A 17,877-nucleotide genomic window follows, 5' to 3' on the forward strand; every position below is an offset into this window, starting at 1 on the left:
AGTAACGTTTGCAATGAAACAAACTAGAATATCATCAAAGTATTAATCCCAATGTTTCCCTAATATATATTTAGTTTAAAAGAATTGAACCTAGGCAGGAAACATTTTTTATTGTTAGTTTGGTATTCTCCATTCTTATCTAAACCTGGAAAGCTGTAAAAGCAAAATTTCTCATTTTTCAAGACTGCATAGGAACCCTGTATCCTTTTATAGTGTTTCTTAGTTTGGCACTACTTCAACTACCAGCTTATGTCAGGTATCAAGTATTACTGGAAACAAAAAAGTGCTTTAAGATATGACACCAAAAAAAACAGTAAATGACACAAACAGCATTAAAACTTAAATGACATGATTTGGTTTGGGGTGTTTTGGTCATATTTTCCCCGTCAGAACTTAAAATAGAGATTATTTAAATCGAACAAAGCGTTGGAGTCTTGATCTCTGCACAGCCTAACGAAGTGGACACCAGTTATCAGGTGCAGATTTAGAAGAGACGGCTAATGGAAGTCTTGTCCAGACGGGAGAGACGGTCCGCTCCCACTTCCTGGTCCTCACAGCTCGATGTCCACGCTGCCGTCATCCGACTCGCCGTTGATGCCGAGGACGGTGGCAGCCATGTTGAAGCTTCTTCCGTGGAGCTCCGGAGGGACAGAGAACGGATCTGTGTCACCCGGGTTCACCTGAGAACTGAGGAGGTGACTTGGGTAAAAAATAATGTGAAAAAAATGGCTTTTATGAGAGAGGAGAGTTAGCTTTATCACCTGTGGCTGAAGCTGGGTTTATTAACCTTAGTGACTTGTTCAGTTGGGCGACCTTGACTTGGGGACTTGTGTCCTAAAAACATAATTAAGAGGTAAAACGTGTCGGCAGCCAACTTTTCCAGATTCAGTTCTTTATAGTCATTTTAAAATATGAAACGCCAAAGTTCACCATTAAATTATGACAGAGGAAGGAAAGAAGGACACAAGAAAAAATGGAGGGAAATGAGAGAAGAGCAAAAAAGAAGGAAACAAAGCAAGGGAAGAAGGATGAACACAAAGGAATGAAAGAAAAAGGGAAAATAAAGACGGGAAGTACAATAGAAGACATGAAACAAGAAAAGTAAAGATAATGACACTACAAAAGGAAGGATTAAGTAAAGGAAAGGATGGATACAATTAAGGACAGGAAGAAAAAAGGTAAGAACAAAATATATTGTTCAGCTTAGACAATGAAGGGAAGAAAGGAATTACAAGAGAAATAAGAAAGAAAGTAGGACAAAATAAAAGAAATGACAAGTATGCATGGACAGAAATACAGGAAATAAGGACACAAAGAAAAGTATAAGAGAAAGGAAAGACAAAAATGTAAAAGAAAGCAGGGAAGGAAGGATGAAGACAGGAAATAAAGTCTGGAAATATTTTTTTCCAGGCTCTTCTTTTGTTTCTCCAAACTTACCCAGAACTAGAAGATATTTAAATCAAGCCCCCTAGTTTTTCCAGACTATGCAGGCGCCCTCTCTCATTCTGCAATGAAAGGCGCAGGGGTCCATACCTTCCAGCTTTTGTTTGGAGACAGGAGAGCGACTGTGAAGGCCGGGCCTCCTGTCTGAGCTCACATACGACACGGCGTCCTCCATTTCTGCCACGGCCAATAAAGTCGCGCGATAGTAGATGAGCGGCTGCCAGCACTCCTCCCTGAGGTCAATTATGTGCTCTGCGGTGTGTTTTTGCAGGTAGGAGAGTCTGAGAATAGAAAGGGAGGGAATAAAAATAAAGAGTTTGAGAAATGTCAAAGTTCATATTCCTCCAAGTTGCCCGTTGCTTGCAGCACTCACACTGCCTTCTTGTCTGGCTTGAGCAGTTTGTTGGAGAACTCGCTAAGGATGGTCAGGTAGGAGAGGTACGGCGGCGTTGCGTTGTCTGGAGCCTGTCGGAATTCTTGGAACACAAACTCCACGCCGTTCCTAAAACACGTTCGCACGAGAACTTGAGCGAACGGAAATGGGAACCGACACGAATCCGAAAACAGTCGGGAGAGATGCGAGGAGCGCCTGGCTGACCTGTGGATCATGACGAGACACTCACGAAACTTGACAAGGTCTCCGAATGTGAGGGCGAAGCGCCTGGCCAGCTCCTTAATGCAGGTGAACGTCTGCACTCCCGAGTGAGCCCTGCCACCGCTCTCTTGTTCCCGCTTAAGCTGCACAAACAGCTGGGGGGAAATAAAAAAAAAAACACATCAGCAGCTGTGCTGACAGAAGAGGAGGTTGATTTTTTTTTTTGTTGTTTTTCGATGAGCAAACCATGTTGTACCTGCTGCAAGCAGAGCACCAGAGTACGAGTGCTCTCTATTTTATCCGTCTGTCTGGTCCTGGAAATCGTTTCCTTGATGATGTCGCCGAAGTCGCTGTAATGCTGGGGACAAAAAATAAATAAATAGAGTAATTTTGCAAAATGTTACTGAAAGATGCATCATTTGACTTCATGCAGAGCACCAGCAGCCAGCTGAGAATACACACAGTTTTTAGGCAACATTTGAAACTGCAACTTAAACTCATAATTTGGGGTTGCTTGGAACCCTAACGTCTTATCCCAACACTGACACATAAACTATTTATCAGCACTCTTGACCGTTTGTATTTCTTTAAATCGTTTAAGCCTTAGTGCAGCTGAACTGCACGATGATGCATATTTGACACATACCCTAATAAAATGTTCTACAAACCAGAACTGCAAAAATTGTTTAATTATGAAATTACCAATTATGCCTAATGTCACTAATTTACATCATATCAAACCTTATATGCACTGGACATGCTATATTCAAATGAACAATCTAAATTTTTTTTTACTTTTTAGAAGAAACATTATTTCAGGAAGTTGGGGATTATAACATATACATTCACCCTCTGTCATGAAACTTCTTTTGTTTAGTATTTGAACTAAAAAAATAAAGAGAAAAAAATTCAGCAGTACTTTACTACTAACACTACAATAGTTGGTAAATAACGCTGGTTTTCAGACTTCAACATGTGCAACTCTGGTTCGATGTCATTACCAGGAAGTTTAACTTCCGAGGCAAATTGAATGTATCACTAGATCCCAAACTTTCAGGTTGTTTCTTTTTGATTGTATTTGGAAGTAATATATCTGTTTTTTTGTTTGTTTGGTTGGTTGTTTTTGTTTTTTTTTTTACTTCATTCCTGTGTTGGGGGGGAAATTGCTCTTTGGAAAATTTTGCACAATAATGAAATACCAAATATCAACCAAAAGCAAAGAACATCTGGTACAGAAATGAAAAAGTTGAGTTATCAAAATGTTAATTTTTTTCAGAAATTTTTATGATGCCTCTTTAGAAAAATTCTATTAAAATATTTATTTATTCAGTGACTGAATTTGGGAAGTAAAATTTAAGGCTGTTCTTAGACAAAATGTAAAGAATAGAATACACAAGTTTTTGCTGTTGTCAAATGTAAAAAAAACAAAACACACACAAAAAAAACAAATAAGGATTATAACTTTAACCCTTTCAGAAACAAGAACTTCATTGATTTTTGCAACAACAACAAAAATCATAATAAATCTATGAACGTGAACAGATGCGATCTCCAGCATCCGACCCATCCGACGGAGTTGACCTTCACCTTCACGTAGTGCGTGTAGATTTCTGCCGCCGTGCTCGTCTCCAGCACGCCGTGTACGATCAGCTTGCAGTAGGCCGCCAGCAGATTCCTTCTTCTGTGAAGCTCCTCCAGCCTCTCCACTTCAGAGCTCTCACTGACTGAGGAAGAGGAGGGGTGGGGGTGCGGTTCAAACATGTGATTGGATGTGAATTGGTCAAGAAGGACAAAAAAAAAAAGAAAAGAAACGAAAAAAGACGAGGAGAAAAATATGGGAATGACGTAAAAAAAAGAGGGATTAATCACACAGAATCATATAATGGAAAGGAAAAAAAAAAGAACAAAGCCTAAATGGGTGAGAGTGAGAGTTTGAGTCTTGGGACGATGGCTTTAGCAGGTGGAAATCAAAGATAACATCAGACTGTGGTTATGGGTGTGACACCATGTGGCTTCAATCTTTCACAAGGCTAATAAAATGGTCTCGGAGGCGAGCCAGAGTTAATGGAATTTTCTCACGGAAAGAGATTTCCCTTATTTTTTTTTTTTTTTTTTTTTTTTGATTTACCTCAGTGCCCCTGCCCTCTGAGTGATCTCTGATCTCCCGGGCTAATAGAAAACACTGTCCATATAACAAAATCATTACCAGGAATATCCAATAAAACAATAGCTTTTTATTACATGTTCAAAAACCAATAATCCTGGATTACATTTGCTTGAACATTTAAGAGAGTCCCACCAGGACAGTTATTGGCTTTTTCCCGGACTTCTCCCACATTCTGGATGCAATATGTCTGCGGAAGGCAGAAGCTGCTGTGAGAGACAATGAAACATTTCGGATGCGGTGAATGAATTCAGACGTTTACCAGCAGGACTCTGCAAAGAAATCGCCCCTTTTTTTATATATATATTTTAGTTGTTTTTTTTTCTCCACTTTCTACATGTCACTCTTGTTTTCCTCATTATGAATCAAAGAGGAGCGCGCCGCCATCGGGTTTACACGCTGCATCGCTTTGCATAACAAAGTCGAACACGCTTCCATACAAATTAGTCAATCCTGTTTCAGTCTGAAGGTATTAACGGGGCCTCCTTTGTAATTGGGTGAGGGGGTCAATTGTCGGGTCAGGTTGGAAATCGGGAGACGTTTACAGTCGGGCAAGCGGCTCTGCTGCGACTTACTGAGCCAAACGTGTGGCCGTGCATTTAATAATCGGCGCGGCTGTGAGCTCGGGAAGCTGCGGGGTTTTCTACTCTGAGGCGACGCAGAGCGACAGCGCCATCTGCTGTGCAACGCTGCAGCTAAAGCAAAGTTCTCCGCACTTAACTTTGTGTGCAACTCTTTGCACTTTTACTCCTCTGCCGGCCTCGCACAAAAACAACGACAACAAAAAACAACTTTATAAAGCTGAATCTGTTTTCCTGTTTTTGTATTTTCCTGTTTTTTTGTTATTTTTTGTGGTGCAGATAAAAAGTTAAATCTTGTCATCTTTTAAATGTTGGAGAACATTTGCCTTCTCTGATGGTTTGATCTACCTAAATTGCAAAGGCCCAAAATGTGCAAATGTTTTTGGTTTCATCAAAAACATCACTTTTTTTTTTTTTACATAACATACGTTTTAATTTTTTTTCTACCCGCTGCTCCGTTTTTCCTCGTAATATCCTCATCAAGTTTAGAAGGAAACCTACAGCTTAATCTAAATAAGACTGAATATCATCGTCAAGTTTATTCACTTCAGCAATTCAATTAATTAAATCAATTACATTAATTAATTACACACAAAGCAATATATTTCAAGGACTTATTTCTGTTAACGTCATCGATTGTTGCTTGCAGCCTACAGACTCTCAGAAAACTAGACTATCACATACCACCAATTAATAAAAAAAGAGGACGTTTAACACAAAAATGTTATGTTATGGTCTACAAACATGGGGAAGGCTGCTGACACTCTCCAGGAGTGTAAGCCTCAACAGATCATTAATTAGTCTAATCCTAGCACAATGATAGAAAGTTGAGTGGAAGGAAGAACAAAAACTGTGATGGAGGTGTTCAAGCAACACTGGTTATTGCGGTCTTGAAAGGATTTCAAAACAAAGTCCATTAAGCAGTTTGGTTTTCATGCTTCCCCCTGCTGACAAGTTTTATGGAAATGTTGACGTCCGACAGCTCAGTCTAAAAAAAAAAAAACTAAAACTAATTGTACTAATTGTCTTATTATAAGTTTATGAGTTTCTGAGAAACTGAAGTTTTATGATTTTCATTAGCTGAAAGCCACAAGTGTCAAAATGATGAATTAGGGCAGCCATTATGAGTATAATCTAACAAACCATGATAAATTCTAAATAACATGTTTACTTGAAGAACTTTGTCCCATTTTATTCTGTGTTACTTCATTAAACTTAATTCTTATTCATGCTGATACCATTTTAGCATCATCTTTTTTTTTCTTAATTTCTATGCACAGACAAAGACAAAAAATATCAAATAAACACAAAGTAACTATATCAAATAATATTTGGAAATTAGATATGTGTCTAGCATGTTTTTCATGTGAAAACAACATCTTTTTTTTCTGGCTAATGTCACAAACATCCTGAAGTTTACACCTTCAACTTCTGTCACAACTTTTTGAGATAAAAACCCTCAAATGACGATCATTTAAATTGGCAGGAAAAATATTTTATGTGGATAAATAATTCTCTATATGAAGGTTAAAGTGAAATAAAACAGTAAACATGCTGAGACCTTACCTCTGCTCTGGTTGTCGCCGTCTGGGACAACAAACACGTTCACGCATACGAAGGTGAGCAGCGCCCTCTGCAGTTTGGGACTGGGAGTGTAGAGCAGAGGGCCGAAGCAGGTGGGATCCCACACCTGCAGCTGGTACGAGTGAGCCGTCAGGACATCGCACACACCCAGGAACGCCTGAGGAAAGGGAAAGGTTAGGAAGGAAGGTGGGAAGATGTTCTTCGGCCCGCTTCCCGCTGTACCTGATTCTTCACGCTGTGGTTGCAGTGGGAGAGACACCGGTAGCTCCTGTCACAGAAGAGACGCAGCTGGAGCCTCTGGGCCACAGCTTTCTCCTAAAAGAAAAGAAAAAAACAAACACATTGCATCTCCAAAGTTTTCCAAAGGGATCACAAAGCTAGAAAAATGAATCCACTTTTCCAGACAGTGAAAACAAAAATCATGCTAAGCATAAATCTCCTAAAATTGACTAGATATATGACCTGTTTGTTTGTTTGTTTGTTTTTTCCTTCTTTTTTTTTTAGAAATATTGGTAAAGTTCATTTAAACTGGTTGATTTCCAAACTTCATCCTCAAATGAAAGCAATTTAGTGAGAATCAAGCCTGCATTGACCTGACAAACAGCGGACTACTGTAACCGTTCACAGCAAGTCGCATGGAAACAAACACTGAACTATTTGGCTGTTATGACATGGAGTTTATACGGAGGAGTGAACCTGAAGTTTTCACACATGAGAACACTTTATCGGCTGTCAAGCACGGTGGCGGCGGCATCGTGATAATCCTACGACTGTTTTTAACATGTCGGTGTTTGACCAGCCCCTTGGGGACAAATAAAGGTTTTACTGAATAGAATTGAATTGTGCATTCTAAAAGCTGATGGAATACTTAAGAAGGAGGAATACCTCCAGATTTTTTTTTTTTTTATCGCAAATTGACAGCTAGATGGTTGAAAGCTGGAGAAAGTTGGATGTTCCCACAGCACGATGATCCCAAACGCACATCTAAACCGGTTTTGGAGTAAACGAAGCTGGCTAACATTAACGCCCAATCTATTGGAATTTGAGGAACCGAATCGTGAAAACGAACCAGTTCAAATGAACTCTACCGCTTCTGTCAAGAACAGCAGTCAAATATCCAGTTAGAATCGTGCCGGAAATGTGTTGCTGTAGTTTGGCATCACCAGTGAAAATCAATGGGGATCGATTTTCCCATTAAACTGAATCCTTATGTGAAGTTTTCATTATATGTGACCTAAAAATATCGTCAATAAATCTAATTTTAATACCTAAAATGCGTTGAAATGACGCATCATCATCATCCATCCAGACAACACTTCAAATACATGATAAAAAAAAAAATCTAAATTAACATGGAATCCATGCCCATGATGTGTGCATTTAAACTTTACAATTAAAATAAAGAATATAGAGTAATCAGAGCCAAATAAACAGTACAGTATTTTTCTTGATGTACATTTTAACTGGAGAAAGAAAGTTCCCTACTCATAACAAGTCTTCACATACAAAGAAGTTCAAGTACACTGCTACAGTGAAAGCAGGATTCAGATTGATCATGGATATCATGGTGCAGATGTAACTCACCCTGCATGTTAGAGTTTGGCTGCTCGTACTGAGGGACCACAGCATGGCAAACGACATGCACTGCAGTGCCTCCTCCAGCACCTGCGGAAACAACACCTGATCAGAGCAAAACGCTGAGAACAAAAACCATCAAAAAGTGTCTACGGTGACTTAATGACGGTACCTCTGGCGGTGGTCCTCCCAGGCTGCCGTCCTCCGTCAGGAGAGGAGACAGCAGCTCAAACACGCTCCATCGACTGAGGTCATGACAGCTAAAACAGCGCAGACAGAGACAGGTTGGACCAGGATCGATTTAGAAGCAGCTTACACTAAACTGTTGAGTTCGCTGCGCGTCCTCGTCGGTCAAATCTCACTTGTGGAAAGCTCTGAGTTTCTTCAGTGTCGCTACAATTTGACTCGTCTCGTCTTCCTCAGCAGAAAAACAGCCGCGCTGCAAGAGAGCGGATAAACAGAAAAACTACAGAGTTAGGTAGGATTCACTGTTTATTTCACAGAAAATAAATCAATTCTACGCTTGTGAACAAAACGTAAGACTTCTCTAATTAAATTATTGGAAAAAATTGAGGCCTGTCAGTTACACAGATCTTCTATTTTCTAAAACCAAGTGATTTTTGGAAGTGTGAATAGTTCCTGAACAACATTCCACTAAAAAAATCTGTATTTTTTATTCAAGGCTCTTTTTTTTCAATATAACTAGATCAGCTCTAGTTAGAAATCCATAACATTTAGACTTTCCAAATGTTTATTTTACATTTTAAAATGTATGTAACTTTAGTATAAGATTTAATCTGTTTTGATAAAAAACAAGAAGGGTTTCAATGCATAAAACAAATACATGTGTAATTGATATCCTTGATCTAAGAAAGTTCAGAGTCCAAAACAGCTGTTAATTTAAAAATATATATATATAAATTAACTAATTGAAATTTGTGTGCATTTATCTGTGATTCAAAATACAGACGGATAAATCAAACTGGACAAAGACTCAAGTTGTGATGTGGTGAATTAAAGATAAATGACAACTTAAATGCGAGTTCAAGCAAAAAAATATATATATTTTTTTCAGGAATTCAGATTTTTATCTGAAGCCTGGAACCGCAAACATTTTCCCATAACACATTTTCATCCCCCCCCCATACTTATCAAGCCCTGGAAAATCATAAAGCCCAACTTGTTCCAGACTTTTAAATATTGCATAGGAACCCTGAGCGCACATGTTGGCCACTGCTTGCTTATCTCTTCAGAATCTAAAATTGACAAAAGTATGGAACTAAAAACAGATGACGGCTCGTCTGAGCACAACAATTTTCCAAAAAATATATATTTGGCTGCACAAAGGGGAACCGAGACGCCTACCCTGAGCGACTCCCCAATTGTCTCTGTCAGTCGGTCCACCCAGCGCTGGACCAGAGAGTCCCGTGAGGCTCCGGCCGCCACGGCCCAGGCTGCGCCATCGCCACACAGACTGAGGTATGTTCGAGCGGCTGCTTCCAGAACCGCAGGGCCCGAGTGAAGGTCCAAAACAGCTGCCATCTCTGTCATCAGGCTTGAAACTGACTGCACAAATGGCATCATACAAAATGGTTATGAACTATTTTTGTTCGGTTATGCCATCAACTAAAGACACGAAAACAAAAAACCCCAGAAATGATATTTGATTAGTTGTCTTCCTAAAGCTCCTATTGCCTAACTTTTCCATGTAATTTTACAAAAAAAACAACAACAAAAAAAAATCTATCAGTACTGAAAGTCAACACACAAAAACACTGAAGAACTCTGCAGAGGACTGACGAGACGAACGAAATCAGATGTTGTTTAAAAGGTAAACTAGAAACACTTTTTTTCCCCCCGCATTTTAAAAATAATAGTTTTTTTAATTTTTATTTTTTAAACTCACTTATCACGAACTGTTTTATACCCAAACACACTGCAGATTAAAATATTTTATTATACAATATTGATCTGGCAACGATGCAGACCTGTGTGTTTTTAGCCTCTTGACTGTCTGGGTGGAAGTACTGAGGAATCCGCATCAGGGAAGCAACAGTGTCGCCACTACATGAAAACTGCAGAAACACAATAAAATAATTCACATTATTATTATTTTATTTTATTTTTATTTTTTTTTACCACATGGAGTGAACTGAGCTTATTGCATGGACTGCTGCATGTGGTGTAAATACCTTGGAGAGTAACTTGGGAAGCACAGAAAACAGATGTTCAGTGAGCTTTAGACAGTCGTCAGCTTGAATTTTCTTTTCTCTATTGCTCATGATCTGTTAGTGAACAAAGCTCAAATTTAAAGCCGCAATGTTTGACCAGATTAAAAGAGAGATATCATCCAGCCTTCTTTTTACCTTCTTGGCCCCGCTCCTCCCTACCAGAGCTGGCCCCTCTGTGGCCTGACGTACCGACGCAACCAGGATCTCCACAATCACCGCTTGTTCTGCCGGAGTAAAACCTACAACACAAAAACACCCACGGTTTGAGTAACACCTGTACAGTATATTAGTAAGATATTGTAAAATCCTATGAAATTCTGTAACTACTGACAGATTTGAAGAGTTTTCTTGCCCCCTAACTCACACACATGCTTTCCTACCTGAGCTGTTCTGCAGCAGTGCAGCTGTGAGTGTGGGCCAGTCTTTCAGCAGAGACCCACCACAGTCCCAAAGGCTGTCCACCAGGTAAACGACATGCTTGTGAAGCTGAAGGTTTACGTGATAAAAAAAATAACATAAAAAATCATCCATTAAATATGAAATGCAACAAGCATTTTTTTTTATAAACTAAAAAAAATGTAAAAACAACCTGTCACCTCAGACTCCTGATAAAACCGCAGTAAAGCTTTAAGTCGGTCAAACATCTGTCGTCTTCGCTCGTCCTCTTCGCTCCTTTCACCCTGATCATCAGAGGTAGGAGCTGCAGCACTGAGAATCCTGAAACAGACCAATGGCGCCTCTTGATTTTGTCAAAACAAGTAATTAGTACGTTTAGCCAAGCGACGGAGGCGTTTTTACCTTGAGTAGAGCAGCTCCCCTGCGGTGGCTGAGAGGGGCCGATGAGAGGAGTAAACGACCTGAAGGAGCTGCTTGTAGTCCTCAGACGTCAGCACGTCGTCTGTGGCTCTGGAGAGAGAAGGATTATGAGAAGGGAGGAGAAAAAAGCAAAAAGCACAAAAAGAAAATAGAAATCAATAACTTACCTGGAGATTAGCACCAATAGTTTCATGGTCTGCACTGCCACCTCATTGTCCTTATCTAGCACCATGGAGATCAGTCGATTCTGCCACGCAATGGGACGGAGAATGAGCAATGACGATAAAGGACGCTTGGACCTCAAGGAGTTATATGGACATTTTAACTGAAAGCTTTGATCAAATATTTTCATAGTTCTTATTTTAATATATCCCGGGATTTATTTTTAAATAAGTACTAATATTAAATATATCCCTTTCAAAAGTATTGACCTCTTAAACTTTTTGTTGTTTTACAACAACAAACTCTAGAATGTTTTGATTGGTATTTTATGTGACAGTTCAACACAAAGGAGTGCAAAATTGTAATTTGAAAGATAAAGGACCACTGGTTTTCTATTTTTTTTTTTTTACTATATGTTTATTTCTTACAAAATTAAAAAGAGTGAAAAGTGTGGCAAGTATTTGTTCCTAGACCCCTGAGTAAGCATAAATGCCTAGTAGGTGTCTTCCAACAACCAGCTTTCTTCCTTTAGTTCCACCATTTATGCCAGATTTACTGAGTCTATAACTGATAGTTTGTGTTGATAGAGCCACCTGAGCTGTCAATCGCTGCAACTCCTCCAAAGTAACCATTGGCCTGTTGGCTACTTCTCATTCTGGTCGATAACAAAGATCTACTCTATTCTACAATCTGATTAATCTTCTCTAATATGCCTCATACCTCCGTACTGTATTTATACTGAGATTAAACTGCACACAGATTGACTCTACCCACCAATTAGCACAACTGATTGCACTCCATTTTATTTAAGGGGAATCAGATTAAAGGCACCTCACTTTTTTTATTTTTAACTCATACAAAGCTTTCAAAGTCATATTTTTCTTCCAATTCCACAGTTTTGTGCAACTTTCTGTTGGGCTGTCGCAGAAAAAATACACTAAAGTTTGCAGTTGTGACGCAATAAAATACAAATAAGTTCTAGGGGTGTGAATATTTTTGCATTGTGGGCCAGATATAGGTATTCGTAAGACATAGTGTGCAGCTGAAGGCTTTAAACAGGGAGTTCGTTTACCTTGAAGCGACTGATGAACAGATCCAGTTTAGGGAGCAGGACAGGATCACCGAACAGACCCTGCAGAGCTAACACACACTTCAGACGCACATCCGGTACCTGAAATGTGACGTATAAAGATTTCAGCTTGTTTTCAGGATCTGAAAAGCTGCTTGAATCACCTGTAATTAGGCAGCCGCTGACCTTATCGTGCATCATCCAGCCCATGTATTTGAGGTAACTATCGTTGAGGAATGACGAACTGTACAGCTTCATCCACAAGCCCAACTCCTCCATGCAGACTGAGCGAATTTCTGGAAGCATATCCCTGCTCAAACATACACAACATATGCGGAGTGTTACCTGTCGACATGAAAACACTACAAACGTTTTTAAACAAATAAAATAAAGTGAAAGCGGCAATGTAAGAAGTGTTGTGTACCGATATCTTTTAAGAAAAACCCCTTTGAAGATGACGTCCATCATGCTCTCGACCTCCGCCCTCTTTTCCTGCAACTTTTAGAGACGTCAGAAGGCGTTAAAATTCTATTCAGTCACACAAAGCAAGCATTCAGTCCCCCAAGCATCTTCAATCCACAGATCTCACCTCCGAGATCTTCTTCTGCATCCTCTCCAGTTGCTGGGTCTTTTGTCTCACCGTCTTCGTCCTCTGCACGTTGTACAGCTTCTGACTGTTTTCGATCCCGACGCTCAGGCTCAGAGCCACGCTCAGCAGAGAGCTCAGCAACTTCACCGCTTGACACACACACGCACGTTCAGATCAAAGAGTCCACGTTAAATCATTTAATGATTACCGCATTTGTGTGTGGAAAGCCAGACGGACCAAAACCACCTGATGTGTGTGTTTTTGAGGCTTTGTTCACGTTATTTGCAGAGTTTTCATGTTGCTTATCAAGTATGTGTTAGAGTCAACTTTTAAATAACATTTTAACAAAACATCTGACACAAGCACATAGAAGAAATTAATAATAATAATTTGAAAAAAAAAATTTAATCATGTTTTTGGCCCTGCTGGACTTCCATATTTGCATCCGCGTGCGTCTCATCTCTTACCCGCGAGTGTGCACGTGTGTCTGAACGCCCTTACGTATGAGTTGGACAGCTCAGTGAGCAGCGAGATGAGGCTGTTCATCAGGTAGCTGTCAAAAAGGACGCTGTGCTGACACTGAGCCACCAGCACCGACACAAAGTCGCAGAACTCCGAGTGAAACCAGCGACCGGACGGCCCGGACTGCACGAGTGGATACTCTGCACTGTCCTACAGTTTAGAAGGAAACAGGAAGAGGATTCCATCTCAGAGCAGCAGAGATTTGAGCGTGACAAAATGACAAATAGCATCATTATATCGTAGAAGAGTATTGCAAAGTGGCGAGATTGTTGTGGTACGTTTACGTTCCACATAACTGCTAGGAAAAGATGTTTAGCACAGCAACTCAGACGTGTATTAAAAAATACAATCATCTGAAATCATCAAGATTACAGACACAACAAATCTGCTACAGAAAGAAAGCATGTACTGACTGCATCCATGGGCCAGGTGACGGTCAGAATCCACGGAAAAGCAAGGAATCGCTTATACTGCAGACCAACAGCCTGAAACGCACAGACGTCCACATCTGTTTGAGTCAGCCTCTCTTTATAATCACACAGGGGAGAGGACAGGACAAAATGTAGAGGTGTTTACCTCATCCAGCTCCTCGACCATTTTGCTCTTCACGTGCTTGTCCTCTTTACTCTGGCACATCTCTGCCGTGACCGCGCCTGCAGAGGATGCGAAAACCGAAGGACGCACACATGAAACCGGTTCTGTGTGTCTGGCGTGTTTCTGGCTGCTGGAAGGAGATTGAAATTGTGCATTTGTGTACGAATCGCTTGCCTTTGCAGCCACAGCACTGGATAAAGAAGCTGATGAGGTCGAGTAGAGAGGCGTCTCTGTCCGTCACGTATGCCTCAATCCAATCATCGATCACTGCCTGTCCAGGCACCAGATAATAATCAGAGAATTCATTTATGCTAGGACATATTCTTACTTAACTCTTGGTTTAATAGGAAGAGCCTCAGTTTTCCTTTTATCTGTTATCACCACTTTATTTTCACCTTTACTGAGGTGAAGACATATTTGCCCTCTTACAGACATCGTTTGATTGTGCTTTGTTGTCGTGCTTCAAATCATGAAACTCATTTTAATATCAAACCAAGAATTGTCCTGAGTTAAAAAACAAAAAGAAGTATTTTTTAAAATATTATTTCAAAATGAAACAGAACTCCCCCCCTGTAGTCGGCATGCCTAAAAGCATTTCAAAGTCTGTGGGACTCCATCCAACAAGAAAATATGGCATCCACTGAAAAGGAGACACCCGCCTTTTTCAAACAAAGGCCTGCATCACATCCTAAAACAGCATCTTACCTAACTGAAAATCTCTACTGAAGCAGATGTCTACCAGCAATGTATGCTGGGTAAGCAATCTTACCTGTATGGCGCTCTTGCCCATGGTGATCACCTCAAACAGGGTGACTGCCTCCACTTGCTTCTCTTTGGCGCGTTTGCCCCGTGCCCTTCGAACGCTGCTGCCGCTGGCTCTGGCTCTTTTGCTCTTGACATTTTCCGAGACGCTGCACGCTCTTCTTCTTCGTCTCTACATAATTACATTTTCATTTTATCAGTAATGACACTGACATTTCAAATTTAAAACTCATGACAGTCTAAAAAAAAAAATCAACTATGGCGTAAAAAATATTCACAGATATTTTCTAAACTGGATCACTAAACTTCTAAAAGGTTTATAGTCCATTGTATAATCAAGTTATCCATCACACTATTTATTTGGAAACATTTTTTTTAAATGTACTGGAAATATCACAGAAATTTCCTCATATATGTGGTTGTAATTACACAATGTGAAAAGGTTCAATTGAAATCAATAATTTTGCAAGCCAGTGTTCATCTATAAAAGCATCCCCACACTATTACTTTAGTTAATGAGTCCTGTCACTCTATTCTTGCTTTGCATTTGCATTTCTGCAGGAAAACAGAAGAAACCCACCACACTCTTCTGTCGGTTCTCGTTCCCTGACTCATCCTCAGAGGGACTGATAGCTCCAGAGGAGGTCGCCTCAGCCTGAGAGTTTGCACTGGAAAACCAAACAAAACAAACAAACAAAAAAACACACACACACAAAAAAAACATAATCATATTTGATTACATAAATCTAGAAGGAAATTTAAAACTACATCAAAATAGCGTCATCCAGTTTTGGTGACCAATAGTTACTTTTTCTCTGAAGACCTGGATGCGGCTGCAGCAGAAGGTTCTGGTATCATCTCCTCCTTATATCTTCACACCGGACTCACCATGATGTAATGAGAGGGATGCTTGTGCAGACAACAACAACGTGCGTTCGTAAACAATAACAAAAGCTCGCAACTTCGCTTCTTTCTGTAGGAGCAGCTGTTAGTCTCAATTAGTCAAAAAATAAAATAAAATAAAAAATCAGAGTTTAGCAGATGTAAGGTGGTTAAACTGTACAATTTATATTAAGTGTGCGTTAAAAAAAAAAACTAATTACCATCCGTGAAATTTTAAAGAAATACCAATAGCTTCTTTAATCCGATAAAACAGCTACAGCACATGACAATAAGTAGACAATAACCTGTAGGTGACTGTTACACTGTCCAAACTTACCTTCATTGCACAGGTACGTGACTTTGTGATGCTGATAGATGTTTCGGTTTTAATCCGCGGCATGTCAGAGTCAAATAATTTAAAGGGTTTCCTCTCATTTCCTCCGTCGTCGAACAGAGCTCTCACAGTCAAGCTATCGGACAGCCTAACTCGAGCTGATTGGCTACAAACTGAAATGCTGACACCTGATAGGCTGCTCTGAAACATCAGCGTCTGTTACGTCCCTCCCGTTGCGGCTGTGGTGGCAGACGCGCGCGCCCGTCCGGGTTGGTTTTCTGCTGTCACAGCTGAGGCACATCTGGGCTACAACATACGTCATCGGCCTTCAGTAACATGTCAGGTTTACATAAATAAAAGTTAATAGCGCTACTGTTTCTGCTAATACTTTACAGAGTTTTTCGTAGCAGGATTCAAACACTGCCTGGTGTGTTTTTTAATTAAGAACTCTCGACAGGACAATTCAGACGGGAGCTGTGATGGTATTTCCTGGTTTTACATCATTTAAACAGCAGGGGGAGCGATTTACCCATCTTTGGTAGAGTGGCGGTCAGAAGTTCAGAAACAGATTATAGAATGGCGTCTTTTATTTCATCGATTCATTTTTTAAGTAAAATTCAAGTATTATATAGATTTATTACTCCAAGTTATATATCTAAATCGTTCATTTATAAAAAATAAACAAATATAGTCCATTTTGATGGCTTAAAGCTAATGAAAACTCAACATTTGGCCATTAAATAAAGCAGATTAAAAAAAAAACTAAAAGAAATGATGTATGTTCATGCAAATACGTTAAGTGTTTTGTTTATCTCTTTAATTATGTGTTGATATCCAAAAAGACGCGTGAAAACAATTAGAGCAGTTTTGTCCGAAAGAGTGGATCATAATTCAAACTATTACGAAATTAGCTAGAGTGCAGCTTGTGGAAGGATACCCAAAACATTTGACCCAAGTCGTAGATTCATTTTAATTAATTTTATTCTTCCATGGTATTTAAAAAAAAAAATTAAGTTGGTAATTACAGTAGTGCAAGGGTGGCTTCATCAAGCTTGTCATTCAGTCCCCAACACGAGAACGACAAAATAACAAAAAATCTCCAAGTAAGCTAGGCTGTCCAGTTGTTGAGTTGAATCAAACGGAATAGCACCTTTTTTAAAAGTCAGTCGTGGTTCGGTTCAGTTAGTAGCCGGATCCTTACTGGAGTTACCGGGATGCTTGCGGGGGTGACTCTGCTTCTAGGACAAGAACTGAGACACAAAGGTGAAGGCCTGATGAAGGTCCTCTGTCAGCTCCTCTGGCAGCGACAGAACCAGCGACGTCAGGCCTTTCGTTATTTCCAATATCCTACAAGAGGGAACAGAGTATGGCCTCTTAATCAGATTGTCCGCGGATTAATCATAGTCTTCTCGAAGGCTGGAACTCACCAGCTGATGTAATGAGCTGTCAGCTGAGGCTCATGCCTGCAGCCTTCCTCCGCCACCAGAGACTGCTTCATCTGTTTGAAGTTGGTCTCAATGTCCTTCTTTATTTCTGAAAAGACCTGGATTCCCTTGAAAGAGCTGATGACTTGCTTCAGAAGTAAAGAAAAAGAGAGAGACACGTTAAGGAAACAGGCAGAACGGTTTGGAAGACTGGAGAGGAATCAATTCAAAGAAAGCAGAAGACAGATTCACCCCACTTACATATATAACTGAGAGCTGGTGGGCTATGTATTTATGACTACCCAGGTGCCTGATGTCCTCCTCCAGCTGCTGACTCAGCACCAGCAGCTGGTTCAGTTTGGCGACGTGAAAGAAGTATTCTGTAGCACGAACAGAAGCGGAGGTTGGTGCCGGCAGCAGAACGGCAACAGGAAACGCGGTATGAGCACAAATTGAACTTTTTTCCTTTTTTTTTTTTTTTCTACGCTGTAATCACAACTTTCAGTGTTTTATCAATGAGATTTTCTGTGACAAGCCAGCAAAAAGCAGC

General features: G+C 40.1%; 1 protein-coding gene and 1 long non-coding RNA gene across 2 annotated transcripts; both read right to left on the minus strand.

Moving 5' to 3' along the window:
• Positions 1–296: 296 nt before the first annotated feature.
• Positions 297–16,060, minus strand: LOC106934691 (cohesin subunit SA-2). Its single transcript, XM_015014747.1, has 32 exons — positions 15,907–16,060; positions 15,496–15,596; positions 15,268–15,355; positions 14,695–14,859; positions 14,100–14,196; positions 13,908–13,984; positions 13,745–13,816; positions 13,277–13,481; positions 12,810–12,958; positions 12,645–12,718; positions 12,407–12,530; positions 12,224–12,322; positions 11,157–11,236; positions 10,972–11,079; positions 10,770–10,890; positions 10,554–10,659; positions 10,309–10,412; positions 10,135–10,227; positions 9,931–10,017; positions 9,308–9,508; positions 8,305–8,381; positions 8,115–8,202; positions 7,952–8,032; positions 6,590–6,682; positions 6,350–6,524; positions 3,626–3,762; positions 2,295–2,396; positions 2,042–2,193; positions 1,817–1,945; positions 1,534–1,724; positions 762–834; positions 297–687 (listed from the first exon to the last, which is right to left on the minus strand). Exons 2-32 carry the CDS (start codon positions 15,543–15,545, stop codon positions 552–554), a joined length of 3,534 nt encoding a protein of 1,177 aa, XP_014870233.1. The 5' UTR covers positions 15,546–15,596; positions 15,907–16,060; the 3' UTR covers positions 297–551.
• An 806-nt stretch (positions 16,061–16,866) lies between these two features.
• LOC106934689 (uncharacterized) lies at positions 16,867–17,855 on the minus strand. The gene is made up of 3 exons (XR_001421745.1): positions 17,589–17,855; positions 17,331–17,476; positions 16,867–17,250 (listed from the first exon to the last, which is right to left on the minus strand). It is a non-coding gene; the product is annotated as an uncharacterized LOC106934689 (long non-coding RNA).
• Between the last annotated feature and the right edge of the window lie 22 nt (positions 17,856–17,877).

This window comes from Poecilia latipinna, unplaced genomic scaffold (assembly GCF_001443285.1).
Source record: "Poecilia latipinna isolate Pla-1442-1.1 unplaced genomic scaffold, P_latipinna-1.0 Scaffold1844, whole genome shotgun sequence".
NCBI lineage: Eukaryota > Metazoa > Chordata > Actinopteri > Cyprinodontiformes > Poeciliidae > Poecilia > Poecilia latipinna.